This window comes from Spermophilus citellus (genome assembly GCF_964194105.1).
Source record: "Spermophilus citellus genome assembly, chromosome: 4".
Classification (NCBI taxonomy): Eukaryota; Metazoa; Chordata; class Mammalia; order Rodentia; family Sciuridae; genus Spermophilus; species Spermophilus citellus.
In genome coordinates, this window is record NC_138185.1 from 226,339,914 (window position 1) to 226,362,148 (window position 22,235).

General features: G+C 63.9%; 1 protein-coding gene across 3 annotated transcripts in view; it reads left to right on the forward strand.

Annotated features, from left to right (window-relative positions):
• The window catches only part of KIF26A (kinesin family member 26A), a 36,468-nt gene extending 14,666 nt beyond the window's left edge, over positions 1-21,802 (forward strand). For 2 of the 3 annotated variants that reach the window (XM_081288903.1, XM_081288904.1), the window contains exons 4-16: positions 5,040-5,233; positions 8,920-9,109; positions 13,254-13,466; positions 13,998-14,091; positions 14,389-14,651; positions 14,754-14,937; positions 15,012-15,174; positions 15,382-15,544; positions 16,108-19,030; positions 19,714-19,916; positions 20,034-20,054; positions 20,292-20,442; positions 20,614-21,802. In XM_081288903.1, coding sequence (XP_081145029.1) covers positions 5,040-5,233; positions 8,920-9,109; positions 13,254-13,466; positions 13,998-14,091; positions 14,389-14,651; positions 14,754-14,937; positions 15,012-15,174; positions 15,382-15,544; positions 16,108-19,030; positions 19,714-19,916; positions 20,034-20,054; positions 20,292-20,442; positions 20,614-20,795 — 4,944 coding nt within the window. In that variant the 3' untranslated portion in view covers positions 20,796-21,802. Of the gene's footprint in view, positions 1-3,330; positions 3,425-5,039; positions 5,234-8,919; positions 9,110-13,253; positions 13,467-13,997; positions 14,092-14,388; positions 14,652-14,753; positions 14,938-15,011; positions 15,175-15,381; positions 15,545-16,107; positions 19,031-19,713; positions 19,917-20,033; positions 20,055-20,291; positions 20,443-20,613 lie in introns of all 3 variants that reach the window. The other variant, XM_081288905.1, reaches the window with a different exon arrangement.
• The last annotated feature ends 433 nt before the right edge of the window (positions 21,803-22,235 follow it).

Consider the following 22,235-nt stretch of genomic DNA (forward strand, 5'->3'; position numbering starts at 1 on the left):
ACACTAGGCTTCCCAGAGGGGCACGACTCACGGGACAGGTCTGGAAGAGCCACGTGAAGGATGGGGCCTCACCGGTGGCCAGGTTCCACGCCCACTGCCAGGCTGGCTGCTGTGCTCAGAGGAGGCCAGAGACTGTGTTGACTGGAGGTGTCCCAGCCTCCCTCCCACAGCCTCTCCAGGGCTCTGGCTCCGCTGGAGCTGGCTTTGCCGCGCTGACCAGGGCGGGCTGCTTTCATGGAGGGACCAGGTGGTCAGCTGCATGGCCAGTGGCCATCTCTGCAGCTGCTCTTCACTTGGCCCTGGAGCCTGCTGGATGAAGTCTCTTTCCTGGGGGTCTCAGAGTGGGGGGCCTGCTGTGTTGGGGGGTCTCCTGGGGGGCTAGAGGATGTGGATTGGGTTTAGGAAGGTGTGGGGGCTCTGGGGGGGCCTGTTCCCAGAAGAGCACCCTGCATAAGTCCCACCTGACTTGGGGTCACTTCTGGGGACACCATGCCCTTAGTTGTAGCCACTTGCTTGTTGAGGACTGAGACAGAGGACCCTCCAGTGTGTGCCCAGTGTTGATCTTGGTTCCCCAGGTGGACAAAGCAGGAGGACCCAGCAGGAAGAGTAAATGGTCTGAGTGGAGCTGGAGCTGGAGGCCTATGGAGGGTCCCCCTGCATAGCCACCTGGGGCCAGGGCCAAAGGCCCTGCGGTGGCTGTGCCCAGTATACTTCCAGGTGGCACGGGCCAGCTGCATGGGCTCTCCTGTTGGCAGTTTCTTAAGTGAGCAGGTGGGTCCTTGGCCTCTGACCCCCAGGGTGGTTAAAGGACAGGTCCCACAGCCACTGGGCAGTATTGATACAGGACAGGCCCTGTCCCACCTCTGCTGGCTGGCCCCACTGACTCTGGTGACATGGTGCTGCCTGGATGTGGTGTGGCCCGAGACTCCTTGAGCTGAGACCATCCCTGGGCTGGCTGCTAGGCTGCCCCTCGGGGCCATTGGTACTGACCTTGGGGCGGGGTGCCTACGAGGCTCTCAGGAAGAACTGACGTTAACTGGCCTCCAGTGGGTGTGACGACTCACTGTAGGACTGGCTTTGCTGCCCCAGCCTGGAAGGAAGCCCCTCCACTCGCCCTCCCAGGAAGATTGCAAGAGGAGGCCAGCCCCTCTGGGTCTCCTGGCCTGACGTCTGGAGGAGACGCTGGGGCAGCCCTGGGACAGGGAGGGCGCAGATGCCAACTTCTGTTTAGCTGAGCTGAGAGGTTTCTTGGAGGGGGCAGTGTTGGGCTGGGCTCCAAGGGCTGGAGGCTGAGGTGGTGGCCCAGAGCTGCCTCTCCCCCACCCCACCCCATCCACAGCCAGCCTGGCCGCATCCCCTGTGTTTTCTGGGAGTGTGTGAGGCTGACTGCGCTTGGTGTGGTGGTGCGGTGGTCGGGGACAGTGGGGGCACTGGCCCCAGGTCGGGCAGCCCCGCTGGTGGCCAGCAGGCCATGAAACGTGGGCGTGTAACGCACGTGCTCCCTGCTTTATGAGCAGGTCAGTTGTGTTCAGGGCAGGCGGGCATGGATTTATAATTAGAGCATAGCCCCAGCCATCAATAGGGGGATTATTAGAACTGTAAATAGGACTCGAGGACCCAGGTGAGGTGTATCCCCGGGTCAGGGCATCGATCCTAGAGATGGCCTTGCACTCGCCGTGCTGTGTGCTGCTGTGGAGGCCTCAGGGTCCAGCCCCCTGGTCTCGTAGCTGTTGGGCAGCCTGCGGCCCCCTGTCCTGGGATGTGGAACTGAGTGGGCAGGGCTCGGCCCAGTGGGCACTGTCATCTTGGCTGAGGCCAGTGTGGGATGCTGGGAAGGAATGGCCAGGCCTGACCAGAAGGGCTGGACCTTGGAGTGGGAGGAAGGGGACCCAGGGCTCCAAGGGTGCAGAGTATTGGAGGCCATGCTGGAGCCTGCCCTGGTGGTCCTGCTCTGGGTCTTTCTGTGGCCATGACTGTCCTGGAGAGCCCTGAGTCCTGGTAGAGCAGCCATGGCCAGCTTGGTGCCATTAGAGGCCCCTCCCACATCCAGCGTCCACGAGCTCAGAGTGTGGCCCTCTCTGGACCATTCCACCTCCTGAGCATCCAGGCAGTTGTGGAGCTGCCCAGCAGGAGGCCCAGCAGTCCATTCCAGACTGTCAGGTGGGGCAGCTCTGCAGAGCCTGGCTGCCCCGGGATCTGGGCTCTGGGCCTGTTCCTGCCTTGCTAGCTCTAGGGGTGCTGGACTGCCGCAGGTTGCCTCAAACCCCCTGCCTTAGCCTGCTCCTGGGACTGCCAGGCTCTGGACACACTGTTCTGAGAGTGCCCATGGGGACCTTCACAGAGGCCAAGGAAACCTGTGCTCATTGTCCCCCCAGAGGTTGTGGGGTGGAAGCCCTGGCCTCCTGTGGATACCCCCAGATGACAGCTGAGGAGCGGAGGCCCCTGGAGCTAGGGAGTCTCTCTGTCCCTGGTGCTTGGTGGCACTGGCCTGGGGTTCCTGCTGCCTGCCCTGGGCCTGCCTGCTCCCTGCTGTGAGCCTTGCAGGAGGCTGGTGGTGCCCCTGCCCTTGTCCCTTGTCCCTGGCTATAGGCTGGAGGGGGCTTAGGTGGGCTCAGGCCTGGCTCTCCATGATGCTTCTTGACTCACTGCTGGTGTCCTGTGCGAGCCCCAGGTCCTGGGTCAGGGGTTGGCAGGGTGGCCCTCTTTTGAGGCTGTGGTGATGCTTCTGTGGTGTGGGAGTGGGCAAGGCCCCTGCGGGGTAGGACTTCCCAGCGTGGGCTCTCCAGGTGCCCAAGGCCTCTGGGTGATGAGGAGGAGCTTCAGGGGGTGGGGGAGTCTGCTCATGGAGGCTCGAGCATCCCTTCCTGCCTGTGCAGGGTGAGGTAGCGTCTGTGGGTTCAGCCTGACTGCCCGGCCACGCCTCAGCACCCTCTGTAGTGCCCGGGGAGGACGCTGGTGAACGCTGTCCTTCAGAGTCCACAGCTGTGGAGTCTGGCCCAGTGCGTGTAGGAAATGGGTGTTTCTGTATTTCCTAAACCGAGTTTCGCGGTCCCTGGAGGTCTGGAGCGGTGGCCTGGGCCCTGCCGGCGGGCCGGTGTCGGGCGCTGGGAGTGAGGCGCGGGCTCTCTAGCCACCGGCCGGCCTCACGCTCCGCTCTCTCGTGCTTTCCCTTCCGTTGCTGCTCTGGCGCCTGCCCCCGCTGTCTGTCTGGCCGCCCTCCCTGTGTCCCGGCCCCCGTGTTGTGGTCTCCCCTCTTGCCGGCCCTCCCTCCCCGCTCCGCCTGGCTTTGGGACGGCTTCTTTTGGCATGCCTGGGCTCTGCTTCTGGCAGGAATTGGCAGTGGCCGTCCACCCGATGGATGGAGCCCTGTCACGGCAGCTCGCGGGACGGTGGAGCCAAGGCACATGCAGGACTCCTGAGACAGGTCAGTGCGGGGAGGCCCCGCCACTACCCACGTGCACCGCCTGGCAGGACTGAGCAGGCCTGCTGGGGCCAGCAGGTGGGTAGGCCAGGGCCCAGCTGTCGGCACTGTGGCCTCCGTCCCCCTGGGCTGGCAGGCAGGCAGGTGCGTGGTGTGGCTGGGCCTGGCACTGGGATGCTGCCTGGGCTCCCTTGGCAGTGCCGTCACTGGCTGGTGAGAGCCACCTGTAGCACCAAGTGGGCTGTGGGTGGCACACCCCCTGCCCACCTAAGAGCCCCTGGCCCTGGGATGTTGGCTGGGTGTCCAGTGGGTGCTCAGCCAAACCCAGCTCTGCTCCAAGGAGCTCCGGTGGCCAACATCATGATTTTAAGATTAATTCTTTTCTATGCCACTCTGCTCAGCCAGGGAATTCAGATCTTAAAACAAAGTGATACAAAAATACTTTGAGGTGAGAGAGTGGCTTGGAGAAAGGGAGGGCTGGCCAGGCTGGGCTCTGAGGGGTGTGGAGGAGTTCCTGCCTCAGGCTGTGGTGGGTATGGTGTGCTGGCCCAGTGCCTGTGAGCTGCCCCAGCTGCCCCTTTCTCCAAGCTCTAGGTTTTCCCTGTATTGCCACTGACCTTTCCTTCCTGCAACTGTGGGGAGTGGCCACTGCTCTGGGGGCCAGGAGGATGCTGGGCTTCCACTGATCCTTCACAGACAAGTTCTGCTCCATGTCCTTAAAAGGGTTTGGAAGCCATTGTTGGCTGTGGGCTTGGCAGGGTGAGACTCTCCTCCATGGTGAGGAGGACTCTTTCTGGAATGTTCCTTCCTGGGCCTGGGTGGCATACCTGCTTCTAGCCTGTGCCCCTTGGGAGACCCTGAGGACGGTGGGCTCTTCCGCCCCAACATCGCCAGACTAGACCTGTGTCCTCAGCCAGGGCACTGCAGCCCTATGCCAGCTGGACAGAGGATGCCACGGGCAGGTTTACTCCGCTCGGTGGAGCTGGGAGGCTGGGAGGGTCTGGAGCAGCTGCCCCCGGGGAGAGGTGAGCCCCTGCCCCCCAGAGCCAGTGCTGCCTGGGGTCTAGGGCTCCAGATAGGCTGCGAATCACAAGCGGAAGCTGGTCCTGGGTCCGCTGGGTGCTTCCTGGGGAGCATTTAATTACATTTGAGCTTCATTATGGGGCTGTCTCCTTTCTGGAATTTATTTTAGCTAATTAGTTGGAAATGCCAGAGTAGTATTTCAGACAGCGGAAGCACAACACGTCCTCCTACGTGGGCAGTTAGTGTTTGTGCCAGATACTTACTGTGGTTTTTGTCTGATTGTGTCTCTGGGCACCCGCATGTGGTCCAGGTGAGAGGGGTACAGGGTCCTGTCCAGCTGCCTTGACCTCGGGGGTCACTGCATTTCTAGAACCAGGCCCTGGTTGCAGGGCCCCTGCCATGGCAGACCAGGTGCACGCCGTGGCTGGCCCAGGGTCCTCCTGCCTTGCCTTGGGAGCCAGGCCTTCTCCCTGCCTCCGTCTCCCAGCCTCTTGGCCAGGAGTCAGGGCAGGGGTGTGCCGGGGTGGGGTGGTGCCTGGGCCGCGGGTGTGTCTGCTGCCCCTCTGCTCCTCACCTGGACTCTCCTTCCCTGCAGGCTGAGGCAGCGGTGGCTGCTGTGGCAGTGGCAGACACGGTCCGAGATGGTCCCCCCATGGCGGGTCCTGATGGCGTGTCCAAGGTGTGGGGCCGTGGGGGGGCCTGCACATCGGCTCTGGTCACTCCAGCCCCAGGCGCCTCGGCAGGGGGCTCTACAGGCCCCTCTTCGGCCGCAGCCTCCTTCTTTATAAGGTAAGTCCTCTCGGGGCTGTTTGGGCAGCAGTGTGCACCAGAGTCCTATGGAGGGTGATGAGGGCACCTGGGCCCCTGCCCCCGATGGCCTCTTAGAATGGGGCCTTGCCAGCTGTTCACCCAGTGGGTGGAAGTGGGGACGCAGGTGTGGCTGGCTGCCCAGCGCTGGTGCCCTGGCTTTCTGTCCCAGGCTAGAGCTGGGTTTCTGGGAGTGACTGGCTGTGGTTTGCAGGGTCAGACCCTGGAATGCCCAGCAGAAGCCGGGATATGGCGGTGATCTGGTTCCTGCAGAGGGAACATGGTGCTCAGGGTGGGGAGGTGGGGGTTGGCGTACAGGAGCAGAGTCTTCTCCCCCGCCTCAGCCCCAAGGCGGACCCAGGCCCGTGGCTGGGGGATGTGGATCACAGGATGTAATCGCGGTAATGAGTGGTAATGGCGAGCCCAGCTGCGGGTCAGTGTCCCATTAGCAGCCCGCCCGGGTGCTGATAAGCCTGTCCATGAATCACGCCAGGCAGGCGGGAGGGGACGCCTTATCAGTGCTGTTCCGGGGGCTGCAGGCCTGATTGGGGAGTGACGGGGCATATGATTAGGGCATTGTCGCGCTGGGCTGAGGGACAGGCTGGCGGCTGTGCGGGTCTGCCTCCTGATGGATGTGGCCTCAGCCGCCACCCCAATCAGGTGCAGAGGGCCCTGCTGGGACCCTCTTGGGGGGGGGCGGGGTCCTTCCCAGCCTGCTTAGGTGTGTGCCAGCAGTGGTCAGCAGTGCCCTGGGAGAGTGCAGCTGGTCCTGTCCCACCCTGCCTTGTCCTGATTTTCAGGGCCTGTGCCCTGGGGCTCCTGGGGGACCGTTCCTAGGTGGGAATGGAAAGGAGACTTCCTGCAAAGAAAAACCACCTCCGCGCCCCTGGGGCCACCTTGCCGCTGAGGCCCCTGGTGTTTGAGGAAGGGTCTTGTCACTGAGGAGTGCAGGGCGGTGTCCGTCCCCCACACTGGCTCATTAGCGACCCCGAGCCCCAGCAGAGCAGGCGCTGTGCCTTTTGTCTCCGCCAAGGCTGGCGCTGCTCCCTGCCTGCTCAGCCGCTGACCTTGGGAAGTTACCATAGAAACAAAGAAACAAGCGCATGGGGCTGGGGACCAGAGGCAGGTTTCCCGAGGGGGGAGCCCTGCCGCCTGCCATTACTTCCAGCCCATTAGCTGCCCTGAATCACAGTGAAGGCCCTTCTTCCTGAAGGCCCAGGGCAGGTGGTGGGTCCTGGGTCAGGTTGGGGGTGGGTGGCCTGCCAGGTGATGGTCCTGGCAGGGGACCCCTGGTGAGACCCTGACCCAGGGGGTGAGGTCAGGGGTGCTCTCGGCACATCTGCCTGCTCTCTGGCTTGCTTGCTGGCTTTGTGGGGTGGGGACAGGGCTTGTCAGAGTCATCAAGAGACCATGGGACTTGGGCTCCTGCTGGCATGTCCTGGGCTCCCACCTCTACCCCAGTAGGACCGAGGGCAGCTGGCCTCAGCGTGCCCTGCCCCTGGGAGCCTTCCAGGCTGGGGTTGGTGGTCTTTCTGTGGAAGTGGCTGGTGGGTCTTGGGCACTGGAGGTGGCTGGAGGGTGGGGAGGTGGTTCTGGGTGGTGTGCCTTGGCCACTGCTGGCCCCTGGGGGCCAGCCCACACCCTGTCCTTGAATCCTGGGAACGGGCACCGGGTGCAGATGTGGGGGTACTCTGGGACCCTCCTCACCCTGTCCCTGGGCCTCTCTGGCACCCACCGAGCCCTGGCCTCGTTTCATTGGGGGCAGGACTGCAGCTTCTTCCCAGGAGGCCCCTGAGGAAGCTGTAGGGTAACCCCAGAGGTAGGGTGGGTCCAGGGCGGAGGGGCTGCGGTGGCAGGAGGCCGGCAGAGCCCTGGAACAGACTGATGAAATTCAAGCCTGCTCACACTGCTGACCTCAATGGACGGCACAGCCTGCCTGCTGCTGGCCTCCCCAGGGGTGGGATGTGGCTCTGCCTTTTAGGGTCCCCTGTCTTGGCTTCCCGCCCTGCAGCAGGTGCACCCTTGTGCTAGGCAACAGGGCTGGGCTCCTTCTGCGGGAGGTGTGCAGTGAGGTTCCGGGGCCGGCGGGGGGGCGCACAGAGGCCTGCTGGCAGGTGGTTAGAGGTGGAGGGCCTGGGCTCAGGCCTCTGGGAGGCGCTCTTGGCGCTGCGTGAGGCCCGAGGGCAGTAGACACAGGCCTGGATCCCCAGGGCGCAGGTGCCACCGCTGCCATCAGCTCAGGACCCAGGAATTCAAGTTTCCGAGGCCGAGGACTCCTGGCGTGGGAACTTGTCTCCTGCCCTGCTTCGCCTGGGCGCGCACGGTGCCTGCTGGGGCTCTGTGGAGGACTCCTCCATGTGTTGTAGATTACTTTTATTTTCTGTGGTGACACCTCGCTAGGAGGAAGCCATCCCCGGGGTCTCTTAAAAGACAACTCTTATTAAAGATGAGAGGAGTTTCTCGCACGCCGCCCACAGAGCTCCCCGTGGTGGGAGGTGGGGCGGAGGCTGAGTGGCCCCAGGTGTGGGCCCTTCTGTGTTGGGTCCTGGGCGGACGGAATGGACCCAGGGAGCTGGGCAGGGAGGGGGCTTTGTGGGAGGCAGGAGAAATGGTGTGGGGTAGGGCTGGGAGGGGAGCTGTGAGTGTCACTGGTGCTGCCTGGAGCCCGTCTGCAGCCCGCTCACTTCCTGGTGGCCTGCCCCTCACCAGGGGCTTCTCCACTAGAAGGTCAGGACGGGCACAGAGAGAAGGGCTCAGCCAGGGTCACCTGTGCACACTTTCATGTGGGAGATGACCCTGGGTTGCCTGTGCTGGAGGACATGGGGTGGGTTGTGCAGGCCTGGTGCTGGGCATAGGATGTGGTCTTTGGGTGGGTGTGCCCAGGGGAGTGACTGTGGAGAGCAGGAAGGTGGAGGGCTGGGGGCTGCCAGGAAGCCCACCCCAAGAACTGGTGAGACCAGGCACAGCAGACTGACCTGGGATGTGTCCCTGGGTCTGCTTGAGGCACGGCCTGTGGTGCCTGGGCCCGTCCTATGTGTGTACATCCTGGATTTGGGTCTGCTGGGTACCCTGGGAGTCCACAGCAGTGGTGGCCAGACTCGTAGGTGTGGGCGCCCATCAGAGGGCCCAGGGGCTGCTTCCGCTGACTGTGGTATCCACAAAGGACCGAGCTGTCTCCTCTGGGGAGGGCCAGGCATGGTACTCATGGTAGCACCATTAACTGATTGCCTCATATATGCAGGCACCTTGAAGGGACCGCACGAGGGCTACCAGGGGTCACGTTGTTCCACCTTACAGGTGCGGCACTGAGGTCCTGCTGCCTACAGGTGGTGGCCTGCAGCCTGCCTCCCACAGCAGCTGCAGGACTGGAGACGAAGACAGTGCTTTTCAGGGCCCCACACAGAGCAGGGAGTGGTTCCACGTCTGCCTGGACCCCCTGTCACCTGCCTGGCCTTGGTGCTGGGCATAGCTGCCAGGGAGGGGACACTGCTGTGGCTTCAGCAGTCCCACCTAGAGAGGCGACGCCTGGGCCCTATAGCCACACTCTGGTCACGTTTCCTTGGAGTCTCCTGGCATGGTGGGTGGAGTCTGAGGGCGAGGTAGCCTTATGTGTGTGTGGACATAGTGCTGTAGTGACAGAGATGGCTGCTGGTGCTTCTCCTCTCCAGGGCTGCCCAGAAGCTCAGCCTGGCCTCCAAGCGCAAGAAGCACCATCCTCCACCTGCCCCTGCTGCCCGCGGTACCTCTACCTACCCCACGGACTTCAGTGGTGTCCTGCAGCTGTGGCCACCCCCGGCGCCCCCCTGCCTTCTCAGGGCTGCCTCCAAGACCAAGGATAACCCCGGCAGCTTCGGAAAGGTAGACCAGCCCCGAGGTTAGGTGGCCCCTGGGAGGTCAGGGGTGTCTGGGAAGGTGCAGGTGGTGGAGGGGCCCCACTTCACTCTCCCAGTTTAGGCAAGATGGTCATCAGGGGTACGGATGGGGAGGCTGGGGCCCTGAGGTGCAGCACCCAGGAGGAAGCAGGAGGCTTGGAGACTTCCTGTGGCAGGGCTGTAGGAAGTGGTGTGAGGTTGTGTGTCGGGGGGCCCTGGGGGCATGTGCTGGACAGCCAGGTCGTGGACTGTGGGACCCCTGCTCCGGGGTCCTCTTTGCCTTGTCCTCACTGGATTCTGGGAGGGAGGTGGGATGCCCTCTCCTAAGTCACCATCTCCAGGCAGATCCCAGCCATGGCCACTGAGAGAGGAGTTGATTTGGGGGCCCTTGTTTCATGTGGGGACACAGCGGCCTGGAGAAGGCAAGGGCTCTGACTGGGACAGGCTGGCTGGTCCTGGCCCCTCTCCAGAGCTCTGGCCCTGGGCCCTATGGGTTACTGCCCCTAAGGGGCCTAGAGAAGCACCTCATCTCAGCCTGAGGGGCATCCGAGCTGGGACTCGTGTGCTTGCCTGGGCACAGCGGATGCTTGGTGCACGGCAAATGGGGGACAGGCTCACGAGGCGTGGGGCCACAGGTGGACCCCAAGCCAGATGTGTGCCCATGGGCTTTCCTCTGGCCCATTGCCTTCTCTGCAGCCCAGTCATCCATCCCAGATGCCCTGGCTTCTGCTCAGCATTGCCCAGCCAAGGGGCAGGCCCTACAGGCGGGCACCCTGCTCAGGCCGTCAGCAGGCTTTGTGCTCCCAGGGGCTCCAGCTCCCCAGGGACGGGCCTGGACAGGAAGCTGAGTGTTGCACTGGCCCTGCCCCCAGCCCCAGGGCCCAAGCTGGCCCACCTGCTCTCGCAGCCCCTTCTGGAAGGCAGCTCTCTTCGGTCAGCTGGCCCGTCACAGCATCGTGGGCCAGGCACGCTTCGGTCCAGGAGTCCTTCCCTTACCACATCCCCCCACAAGGGACCTCCTGAGTGTCCACATCTGGGGACGGTTATGGAGCCTCATGGCCCAGGACCCTGCATAGAGCTCAGGATTGATGCCCCGCCCCTGCCAGGCGAGTCGATGGCAGTGAGGCTGCCATTGGCGTCACAAAGCTTACCTAGTGCCTGGACACTAGGTTGGCCAGCCCTGTGCTCAGGGTCAGTGGGCACATGAGCCTCAGACACCCGCAGTCACCTGGCAAACTTCTCACCTCTGGGCTGACCAGCTGCGTGGATCTGAATAAATTAATGTCCCCTCTTGGTCCCAGGTCACCACACCTGTGGCGTATGTGCTGGCTGGGTGACCTGGCTCTCTGGGTCCCTGAAGTGGACATTTCATGACCCAGAACTGCTGATTCTGTCTGAGCTGCCCTGGGCTCAGGGACAAGGGCGGCAGCCTGCTGCTTGGAGAGGTGGCTTGCTGCCCCTCTGGACGGGTGCTGGGGTGCAGTGGCTGTCCCTGCCTCATGCACGGCATGGGGGGGAGAAATGGGAGGAGGGTGTTCCCACCCCGGTGCCTGTGCCTGCTGGGTCTTTGGGCCCTGCTGGGCATGTGAGCTGTGTCTTCCAGCAGTGTCCTTAGGAGGAATCAGCCCCATCCCGTGACCAGGAGGGAGGACGGGTCCAAGCCTGGCTGACTTGGGTGCCCAGTGTCTCCACCTGGGGACAGTCAGCCCCATGAAAGGCAGGCAGTCTGGATGCTGGTTTGCCCCTGCCCTGGCCATGTGGGATGCAGACCTGGAGGACAGCTGGGCAGTCGGGACAGAAGGTGGCACCAGGCTCCCAGCCCAGCACTGGCTCTGGGCTCTGATCCGGGCTGGCCTGGTCACTTAGCCTGTCTGTACCCACTGGGCTTCTGCTTGGCACAGTGGGTGTGGTGGTCACTTCTTCTTTAATTCTCATAGAACCCTGAAGATGACCAAAGGGAGGCCCTGAATGGAAGGACACACCTCCCAAGGTTACAAAGCTAGTGGTGGGTGTGGGGGACGCTCCCTCAGGCAGGCCATGAAGAAGTGAGGGGCTGCCTTCTGAGCTCCGCAGCCAGAGCTGCCCTGTTCTTACTGTCACTGTGTCATTTCAGGCCCCGAGGTTTCCCTCCACCCCCCAGGGCCAGGCCCAGGGGACTTCAGGCAGCCCTGGACCACTCAGCACCTCCGCCAGACCAGGAGCCCTGGCCTGCAGCCCCCCAGCCCCTGTTACTCCCGGTGCCCCGCGCTCCTCCCGCGCCTGGTGTTATTAGTGCTAATGTCACAGCGTCAGAAATGCCTCCTGAAAAGCATTTAATACTGTCACAGGAAAGAAGTTAGATTACATTCAGTTTCTGACATTAATGTGCTACTTAAGATAATTCATCATGTTGTGGTATTAAAAAGACATCCCCTCTGTGAGGTGCAGCACCCCCTCCCTGCCTGGGCCACCTCTGGGAGCTGCAGAGCCTCCTTTTTTATGCAAAATGTGGTTTTCTTCTCTGGCAGGCAGCCACAGCCATTCAGGGCTTTGTGATATCTGCACATGGGGGAGAGGCTTGGTGTGCTTGCCTCCTGAAGACTGTCATTTCCTGTGGTAATGACAGGGTCTCTCCTGTCAGACAATGGCCTGGCACTGGGACAGGGGCAGCAAGGGGCAGGCTGGACAGTGCAGCCCCTGCCCTATCCCCTCCCACCTGGGATAAGTGTCTGCTCCAGAGGCAGCCAGCAGGAGGTGTGGGCCAAGTGGGCTTTGCCACCTCTCTTCCCTGCTAGGAATTTTCTTGAATCTCCAGACCCATTTGGCTCTGGAAGCGGTGAGGGGCTCACGCTGAAAAAAAATTGCCAAAAATTACTGGGAAGTGCACATTTTTCGTCTGCTTTGCAGCAGCGTCTGGAAATGAAGTAGTTTTGTTCATGTCATCTGGGAATAAAAGCATCGATTCTCGCCTGATGGAGCCCAGGTTCTGATGAGCACAATAGCCAAGTGCTCCTTCGCAGCTCCCAGAGGGTGGGACACCCCACTCCACTCGGGGAGGCTCTGCATATCAATGTGCCACATGCCCAAGGGGGTGGATGGCGCCTGTGCGCACTTTCCGCAGTAAACCAATTTTACTGGCGTTATGTATCTGCCACTTACAATTAAATCCGTGAAAAATATTGGCTCTGAAATGAGTCTCGGGTAATTTGATTTACACTGACGTGGGGAAATCGGAGATTTCATCGGAGAGTGGACGGTGGTGTCCTTCAGAAAGCAGAGCAGTGCCTGGCTCTAGGAGCCCTGACCCAGGGTGGCCCTGGGGGGAACAGTGCCTGCCCGCCAGGTCACACGCCCTGGGGCCCCCTTGCACCCATGATGGTATGCAGTGCTTCTCTCTGGGCCCTGGGCCAGCCCTGGTTCCTCTGAGGGCCTGGGGCACAGCCTCAGGGCGCATTCAGAGATCTCTTTCCTGCTTTAGAGGGACACCACTGGTTCTGCCTTAGGCCCTGGCTGACTGGTCACCTGCAGGGCTCTCAGAGCTCAGGCCCCGCTCATCCCACTCACCCTGCCTTGCTCCTCCGGCCACACGGGACTGGGTTATATGTTGGGATCTCCACTGTCTTTCTGCTGACCCCAGTTCTGCAGGGACATAGGGTTTGGGGAGCGTGGCTTTCTTGGGGGGTTCAGAAGCACCAAGCCCCGGCCCCCTGAGGTGTGTTTGCTTGTTCATTACACAGCTGTTCTGTCTCCCTGGGGTGTCATGAGGGCCTGGAAGGCCGTGGACCGGGGCCGCTGGGGAGAGGCTTGTGGGGGCAGCAGGGTGCTCCCTGTGCCTGTGCCCAGAGTGCACTGCTTGGCAGGGTCTGAGCACCTCTCTGCTCCTGGAGTGTTTGGGGCCCCTACCCCTGCTCCTCTTCCTTCCCCGTCCTTGCTCCGCACACCCTGTGTGCCTCACCCTGCACTGGGCTTCGTTTTTTTCCTGCCCCGCTGACCTCATACGGGATCCGCTCTGGCTGCATTCCTGCAGTGTCGGGTGCCCGTGCTGAGGCCTGGTCCGCTGTCCTGACTCGCACGCGGCTCCTCCTGCCCTGTAATTAGCGGCCAGCTGGGTAGGGGGCGGCGCTCAGCTGCCTGCTCTACCCGCCCCCCAGGTGAAAGTCATGCTGCGCATCTGGCCAGCACAGGGGGTCCAGCGCTCGGCCGAGTCCACATCCTACCTGAAGGTGGATCCCCGGAAAAAGCAAGTGACCCTCTACGATCCAGCTGCCGGGCCCCCAGGCAGCGCGGGCCTCCGGCGTGCTGGCACTGCAGCTGTCCCCAAGATGTTTGCCTTTGATGCCATCTTCCCCCAGGACTCGGAGCAGGTAGTGGGGCGTAGCTCCCGGGGGCCTGGGGGACAACGGGTGGGGTCTGTGCTGTGTCCAGGAGGGTGAGGGGGAAGTGGGCCCAGTGGAGCCAGTGCCTGAGCCCTGCCTCAGCTGCCTCTGCCCCCACCCCTGGCTTCACCCCTCAGCCCTGCCTGTTCCCCGGGCCGGGTCTCCCGGGTGCTGCTGGGCGTGTGGGAGCCCACCGTCCTAGGAGGCTTTCTGAGGGGTGCTGTTCCACCCTTATGGTGGGGCACCTGATGCCCCAGGGTCCTGCAGGCAGCGTGGCCGTGCGTCTGTGTCGTCTGGTGTCCTGGATGTGTGTCCATGCTGGCAGCAGTGCTTCTGTCTGGCTAGCGCGTCCTGCACGTGTTGCGTGTACTCTGCTCTTTGCCAACATCCCACGCTTCCTGTGCCTGCAAGAGCTCTGTGCACCTGGCCACATCTGCCAGCTTAGCTGCCCCATGGGCTGACCACCTGCGTGTGCCCAGGACAGAGGCCTGAACACCTGCCTGGTCTCTCCATCCCTAGGCTGAAGTGTGCTCGGGGACAGTGGCCGATGTGCTGCAGTCTGTGGTCAGCGGGGCTGATGGCTGCATCTTTTCCTTTGGCCACATGAGTCTTGGTAAAGGCTCCCTGTCCCTGTCCCCCATCTGCATTGTTGCAATCCCTGGGCCCTGCGCCTGGGTTGTGGAGGAAGGTGGCTTTCGCTGTGGGCATGTGGGTGGGGTCTCATGGGGTGGAAGCCGGAGCTTCCCAAGCTGGGAGGCCGAGGGATTGCCATGGACAAGAGGCCCCAGGGTCTCAGTAGCCCCTGATTACCCGAGTATCCTAGGCAGGGCCCAGGGGACATGTCCCTAGTCCGCGTGGGTCTGAGGCCCGAGTGGCTGTGCTGGACCCTCACACGCCCCGTGGCCCCCAGGCAAGTCGTACACCATGATCGGGAAGGACAGCTCACCCCAGAGCCTGGGCGTGGTGCCCTGTGCCATCTCCTGGCTCTTCAGGCTGGTGGAGGAGCGCAAGGAGAGGACAGGCACCCGCTTCTCCATCCGCGTCTCGGCCCTGGAGGTGTGCGGCCGGGACCAGAGCCTGCGCGACCTGCTGTCTGAGGTGGCCTCTGGCAGTCTCCAGGACACCCAGTCTCCAGGCGTGTACCTGCGAGAGGACCCCACATGTGGGTCACAGGTGCGCCTGGGCCACTGTCCCTCCACAGTCAGAGGGTGGGCAGGGGTTGGGGGCTGCATGGCTCTGAGCCCCTAAAGGCGTGGTGGCCTCTACCTTCTCCAGCTCCAGAGTCAGAGCGAGCTGCGGGCGCCCACGGCAGAGAAGGCTGCCCTCTACCTGGACGCCGCACTGGCCGCTCGCAGCACCAGCCGGGCAGGCTGTGGCGAGGATGCCCGGCGCAGCTCCCACATGCTCTTCACCCTGCACGTCTACCAGTACCGCGTGGACAAGTGCGGCCAGGGAGGAAGTAGGTGCCTGGGTGGGGGGTGCCAGGAGCCGTCTGCCCAGGGCGTCTCCTGAGGCTCCGCCCTGCGCTTTCAGTGTCTGGAGGCCGCAGCCGTCTTCACCTCATCGACCTGGGCAGCTGTGAGGTGGCACCTGGCAGGGGTGGAGAGGCCACGGGGGGACCCCTGTGTCTGTCCCTGTCGGCCCTGGGCAGCGTTATCTTGGCTCTGGTCAATGGGGCCAAGCACGTGCCCTACAGGTGAGTTTAGGCACCTGGGCAGGCACTCTCTGGGGTGGTCCTGGGAGCTGGCCACATTCATGTCCAGGGTGCAAGGCAGACCTGGCTCTGGGCACAGCCCTGGTCCTGGAGGGAGCCTGCCCCTGCTCCAGCCTTGAGCACACACCCCGCCCAGCCTCCTACCCCGAGGCGCTCCCAGGCTGGGCCTCTGAGCCTCTTGGCCCTCAGGGACCACAGCCTTACCATGCTGCTGCGGGAGTCCCTGGCCACCGCTGGCTGTCGGACCACAATGATCGCCCACGTCTCAGATGCGCCCGCCCACCACGCCGAGACGCTCAGCACCGTGCAGCTGGCCGCCCGCATCCACCGCCTGCGCAGAAAGAAGGCCAAGGTGGGCTCTGATCCCGTCCACCTTCCACCCGAGGAACTCCAGGCTACGGTGTCCTCCAGGGGCCTGGGGTGGCAGCAGCAGGGGCCTGTCCTTGATAGTCTGAGTGTCCCGGGGCTGCGGGTGGCATCCACATAGCCCTGCCAGCTGAGCCTGAAGCCCCTGGTGCACTAGGCAGAGGCAGAGCTGCTCCCGTGGGGGGTGGGGTTGCCTGGCGCAGCAGCAGGCCCCGCACCAACCAAGCCCAGGGCAAATGGGACTGGGGCACCCCCATCAGGGGACTTCTTGGCACAAGTCACAGCACCTAAGTGTGGCCTTTGGGGCATTCTGGGATGAGGCAGCGCTGAGCTGAATCCTGGGGCCATTCTGTGGCATTTCTGTCTGTCTGTCATGGGAGGGAGAGAAACCCAGAAGACCTTGTGTTGTGCGCCTAAGTCTAGTGCAGGTCCAGGCGGGGGCAGGAGCTGGACCACAGCCTTGTGCTGTAGAGAGGGTCCAGGGCTGGGGTGGGAGGCCAGGAGGGGTGGAGGGGGCATGCTCATGGGCTCTGCCTTGCCTTCCCCCAGTACGCGTCCAGCTCCTCAGGCGGGGAGAGTTCCTGCGAGGAGGGCCGGGCCCGGCGCCCCCCACACCTGAGGCCTTTCCATCCACGCACGGTGGCCCTGGACCCTGACCGCCCAGTGCCGGGCCTTCCTGGTGACCCTGACTACTCATCCAGCAGTGAGCAGTCCTGTGACACGGTCATCTACGTGGGGCCCAGCGGGGCTGCGCTGTCAGACCGGGAGCTCACCGACAACGAGGGCCCGCCTGACTTTGTGCCCATCATCCCCGCGCTGAGCCGCCGCCGGCCCTCTGAGGGCCCTCGGGATGCCGACCACTTCCGCTGCAGCACCTTCGCAGAGCTGCAGGAGCGGTTGGAGTGCATCGATGGCAGTGAGGGCCCCTGGGGACCCTCAGGTGGCACTGGTGGAGCTCAGGCCAGCCCTGCCCGAGGGAGCAAGAAGCTCTCGCCCCCTGAGGCTGCGTCCCCCAGGAAGGCTCTGGGCCCTCCAATGGCTGCCAGCACCCCTCGAGGCAGCCCTGGCCCAGATACACACCGGAGTGTCCCTGAGCCCTCTAGGCCTAGTGCCCAGAGTGACCAGAGAAAGGACAACAGCACTTGGCCCGAGCCACCTGCCCCAGACCTGGCCACTGGGGATGGAGGCAGGAGGCCACTGCCCAGCCCCGCCCCTCCGCCACCTCAGCAGCCAGAAGCTTGTGATGCCCCTGCAGATCCTGGGGGAGGGGGTACAAGCAGCATGGTACGGACACCCCCTGTGGGCATGAGCGGGCAGGCGGGCCAGCCCCCTCCCTCCCCAGACATGGCCTGCTCCTGCCCGTCCACTCGCAGCCGCTGTCTGGATCGCGGCTTGCTGACCACCACAGTGACCCTGCAGCAGCCCGTGGAGTTGAACGGCGAGGACGAGCTGGTGTTCACAGTGGTGGAGGAGCTGCCCCTGGGGGGGCTGGCAGGGGCCACACGGCCCTCCAGCCTGGCCAGCTTTGGCAGCGGCTGCTCTCTGCAGGCCCTGGCCTCGGGTTCTCGGCCAGTCAGCATCATCAGCAGTGTCAATGATGAGTTTGATGCCTACACTTCGCAGGCACCTGAGGGTCCCTGTGGCTCTGCAGGAGCCCTGGAGGGCACGGCCTGGGCAGGCAGCAGCTCTGGCCCGTCCATCAGCTCCTGGCTTAGCGAGGTCAGCGTGTGCACTGCCAATAGCTCCAGCCCTACACCAGGGCCCCCCTTCAGCCCCAACTTCCCAGCAGGATCTGGTCCTGCAGACACCTCTCCCCTGAGCAGTGTCCCGGAGGAGAGCAGCTGCAGGTCTTCAGAGCATGGTGGGCCCGTCTGTCCTGGTCCAGCCCACAGTCCTCACCCTCGGGAGGCTACTGCAGCAGCCCTGGCTCGATCTGTCAGGGAGCCCTGGGACGCGACTCCACGGGGGGCGGCCACAGCTCAGACCATCCACTCCAGCCTCCCCCGGAAGCCTAGGACTACCTCCTTGGCCAGCCGAGCAGGATGCACCCGCCCCAGCCGGAGCCCACCCGGCCCTGGAGGCCTACTGGAGGACCCCTGGCTGCTCCGTGCTGATGACTGTGACATGCTGCAGCTGGCCTCTGCCGTTGGGGCCTCAAGCCCCACCCTGGGCATCTCCCGGATGCCTGAGGCACAGGCCGTGCTGGCTGGTGCCCAGAGGGTGGTGGACGGGTACGAGGTGGCAGCCAGGGGGGGCTGCAGGCCTGAGGCTGTGGCTCGGATCCCACCCTTGCGGAGAGGTGCCACCACTCTGGGTGTGACTACACCTGCCGGGTCCTGTGGGGACACCCTGACTGAGGCCATCTGCTCAGGCAGCCTGAAGGCCTCCCCCAGCAGCAAGAGGAGCTTGGCTCTCAAGGGGGGCTTCTTCCCAAGGCCCAGCGGGGCGGTTCCCCCCACTCCACCTGTGCGCAAGTCCAGCCTAGAGCAGAACTGCGGGGGGTCGGCCCCTCCCCAGGCCCTGGGCCTGCCCCGGGCCGGGGCAGCTGCCGTCTTCCGTGGGGAGGAAGAGTCCAGGCCCAGTGGCCGGGTTGACCACTCCATTCCCAGGGCTACATCCAGCCTGAAAGCTCGAGCTGCCAAGATGGAGGCAGTGCACCGTTCCACCGGCCATGCGTCCCTGGAGCGGAGTGAGGGCCTGGCACACGGCAGCAGCAAGGTCAGGGAGGCCCCCGGGCGGCCACCCAGGGCTGTGCCCAGGCTGGGCGTCCCGCCCACCAGCCCCACACCTGGGCCTGCCCCTGCCTGTCGGGGCAGCCCGGCTAAGGGCATGGGAGCCCCCAAGCCCCCCACTGGTGGGGCCAAGGGCCGTAGCCTCGTGGCCAGCGGGTCTCGGGCCTTGGGAGCATCAGTGAAGCCACTGGCCCCTGCGGTGGGCAGGACCCCTGGTGGCCCTGTGATGGGTCCCCGGATGGCTCCACGGGCTGCGCCTGGCCTCGGGGCCAAGGCTGGCCGTGGCACCATCATGGGCACCAAGCAGGCGCTCCGGGCTGCCCACAGCCGTGTCCATGAGTTGGCGGCCAGTGGAGCTCCTGGCAGAGGCTCCTCATGGGGGTCGGCCGACTCAGACAGCGGTAACGACAGCGGCGTGAACGTGGCTGAGGAGCGGCCACCTGTGGGCCCCGCCCTGCCCTCACCCTACAGCAAGGTGACCGCGCCCCGCAGGCCCCAGCGCTACAGCAGTGGCCACGGCAGTGACAATAGCAGCGTGCTGAGTGGGGAGCTCCCACCTGCCATGGGCCGCACGGCGCTCTTCTACCACAGCGGCGGCAGCAGCGGCTATGAGAGCATGATGCGTGACAGCGAGGCCACGGGCAGCGCCTCCTCAGCCCCTGACTCCACCAGCGAGAGTGGGGCCGCCTCCCCAGGCGCCCGCTGCCGCAGCCTCAAGTCCCCCAAGAAGAGGGCCACAGGTGGGTGGTGGCGCCAGTGCCACTGGGGTGCCGCCTGCCCCCGCCCCATGCCAGGCTACTGCCTTCCCAGCAGCCCGTGCTGGCTCCCATGGGCGGGCCTCTGCGGGGCACCTCACAGCTGCGGTCTCTGGCATGGCCTGTAGGGTGCCCGGGTGCGCAGCCCCGATAGTTGCGAGCACCCCTGGGGCATTTGGTGGATAGGATGGGGGCCTGGGCAGTTCATAGGTCAGCAGGGACTGGACAAACAGAAGGAGTCTTCACAGATGTAGGTCCCTGGCAGTTTAAGCGTTGGACGTCCTGGCACAGGGTGGGCACAGGCCCCCAGTTGGTTGGTACACCCGTGTGTGTCTCTTCTGATCCTCATGGGCTCACCCCTGTCCAAGCACAGTCCCCCTGCTGGGCCCCAGGGAACCAGGTGAGAGCCTGGGTGTGGTGTCCCAGCTACCTAGAAACCCTTGCCAAGGCTGCAGGGAACAGTGTTCTGGCCCCTCCCTGACTCTGGGCAGTGGGGCCAGGGAGTGCTACTAGGGTGGTGTGGCCAGTCAGGGGTTGGAGGGAACCCCGGGGGAGGCTGGCGGTGCGGCTGCTGCTGTGGGCAGTGGTGTGGCTATGCGGGTGGCAGAGGGCTGGAGCTGGGCCCTGGTCTCTGCTCACTAGCGCTTGGCTCTGGCTCTCCCTTCCAGGTCTGCAGCGGCGACGGCTGATTCCGGCCCCACTGCCTGACGCCGCTGCCCTGGGCCGGAAGCCCAGCCTCCCAGGGCAGTGGGTGGACCTGCCGCCGCTGGCTGGCGCTCTGAAGGAGCCTTTTGAGATTAAGGTGTATGAGATCGACGATGTGCAGCGCCTGCAGCGGCACCGCCCACCCCCGAGGGAAGACCCTGCCCAGGTCAGGGCTCACGGGGCCTGGGGCTGGACACTGGGAGCCAGGGTGGCCGTGTATCCTTGGGGCTCGCCAAGCCTCTGGAGCATGGGTGACCCTTGACCTCGCCTTCTCTTCCCACAGCCCCCCCAGGATGTGGAGAAGGTAGGAGCCAGCCCTGCCAGCCCTGGGCCTCTGGTGGTCCCTGCTGTCTGCCCAGGAGCTCTGGGCATGGCCCCCACAGGTTCTACCCTGTCTATGAGGCCCCCATGTGTGCCTGGTGGGTGGAGGGAGGCCATGGCCAAGGCCAGGGTGCTGGGAGCCCTGGGAACAAACCACAGCCTGCGCGTGACTGCTAGTGGGCCAGGCCTGAGGCCTCTTGCGCCTGTCCCCTGCTGCCAGGGCCCCGTGTGTGTCAGCTCCAAGCTGCGGCTGGCAGAGCGCAGGCAGCAGCGGCTTCGGGAGGTGCAGGCCAAGCGTGACCACCTGTGCGAGGAGCTGGCTGAGACCCAGGGCCGACTAATGGTGGAACCGGGCCGCTGGCTGGAGCAGTGTAAGTGCCCCCCCCCCAACTACTGGGCAGCAGGACCCTCCCCAGCTGTGCCCTGCCCTCTAGTTGCCCTCCGGTGCTGGGAGAGGTTCTAATGGGCCCGGGTGCCTTGCTAGGGACTGGGGTGGGGCCTGGTCGCTGCTGGCCCCTGGCCGACCCTGTCCCACCTTCTAGTTGAGGTGGACCCGGAGCTGGAGCCTGAGTCCGCTGAGTACCTGGTGGCCCTGGAGCGGGCCACAGCTGCCCTGGAGCAGTGTGTGAACCTGTGCAAAGCCCATGTCATGATGGTCACCTGCTTCGACATCAGCATTGCCACCGCCGCCGCCGTGCCAGGGCCGCAGGAGGTGGACGTCTGAGGCCGGGCACTGGGCATGGGGGGGGTGTTCAGGGGGTGAGGACGGGACGTGGATGGCGTGAGGATGTCTGAGGGTTATAGGGAGGAGGATGTGGGGTCTGTGCAGGATGGGGGGCTCAGAGGGGAGACGGAGCGTGGGGAGGAAAGGGCCGGCTGGCCGAGGACAGCAAGTGGGTGCGCAGAGACCGGAAGACTGTCGCCACGGAACAGCCACGCAAGTGCCTTTGACCTTGAGTTGGACTTTGCTTCTTTTCACATTTGGTGCTATGGACTCCAGACACCAGCAGACGGGGTGTGGGCTCTGGCCGCGGCCTAGTGGCCTCTGCTGTGGCCGGTCGCGTTTGCATCTGACCCGCTCCCTTGCAGCAAGCAGTTCTGTAGCAGGACCGACCTGTGCTCATCAGCTCTTTCAGTACCGGGTCCTTTTCCTTCATAGCCTTTCCTCTTGGCAGAGTGGTCGGCGCCAGTGGGGTCTCCCGAGTGCGAAGACCGACCTTGAGCCCCCTCCCTTCCTCGAGGACCCCGCTGTGTCCCGAGCGAGGGCACGGGCGAGGACGGAACCACGGGTACATGTTGCCTTCTTCCACGGCAGGAATTCTTACCAAAACCACAGCAAAAAAACAAAACAACAACAACAAAAAAAAACACACAAAAAACCAGTCCCGACAGCAGGGTGGGTTTTATAAGGTTCTGTTGGGTTCCTATTTTTGTATTGTTTTGCTTACGAACACGGATTTGCAGTGGGAATTTGAAGACAAATGATCTATGTTTTTATGGTTTTCTATGGAAGGTCTCCTGGGCTGGAGAGGGCTCTTTCTAGGGGCACCCTGGGCAGGGTGGGGGCACCAAGCACAGAGCAGCAGTGCCTGCCAAGCCGAGGGATGCCCCGCCCGGCACGTCCGCGTTCCTGGGCACCATTCGTTTTGTGGGCGCTCAGGCCTCTGTACAGGCGTGTAGGTGGCATCTCGCCACAGTTCTTATTTGTGAATAAAAGATGCACCCATTGTTCCTAGGTTCCATTCATTGTCCCTCGCCCCAGGGTGCCACCTCCAGGAGTCATGGGCGAGGAGGCCACAGGGCATGGGAGGGACGTACCTGTGGGTCCCAGGGACTCTGGAACACGGTCAGGTGAGCACACCGTCAGGTGACGAGGCTGGGACTCAAACCGTGCTTCTTCTCTGACCCCCCAAGTTGCCCTCTTCTCAGCCCCACGTAGTTTGTGGGGTCCGGAGCCTGGGTGGGGAGCCAGGCTTGGAGCTGGGCCGGTTCTCAGCCCTCTTCTGGTGACGGCAGTTGAAACAGGTGACACCAGCCCCTCAGAGGGTTTTCTTTGTTCCCTGCCTGCCTTCCCAGGAGACAGACACACCTGTGGACACTCAGAGCTGGCAGGAGACCCCGCCTTGCAGGGCCAGCACCTGTGTTAGGGAGGGGAGGCTCAGGC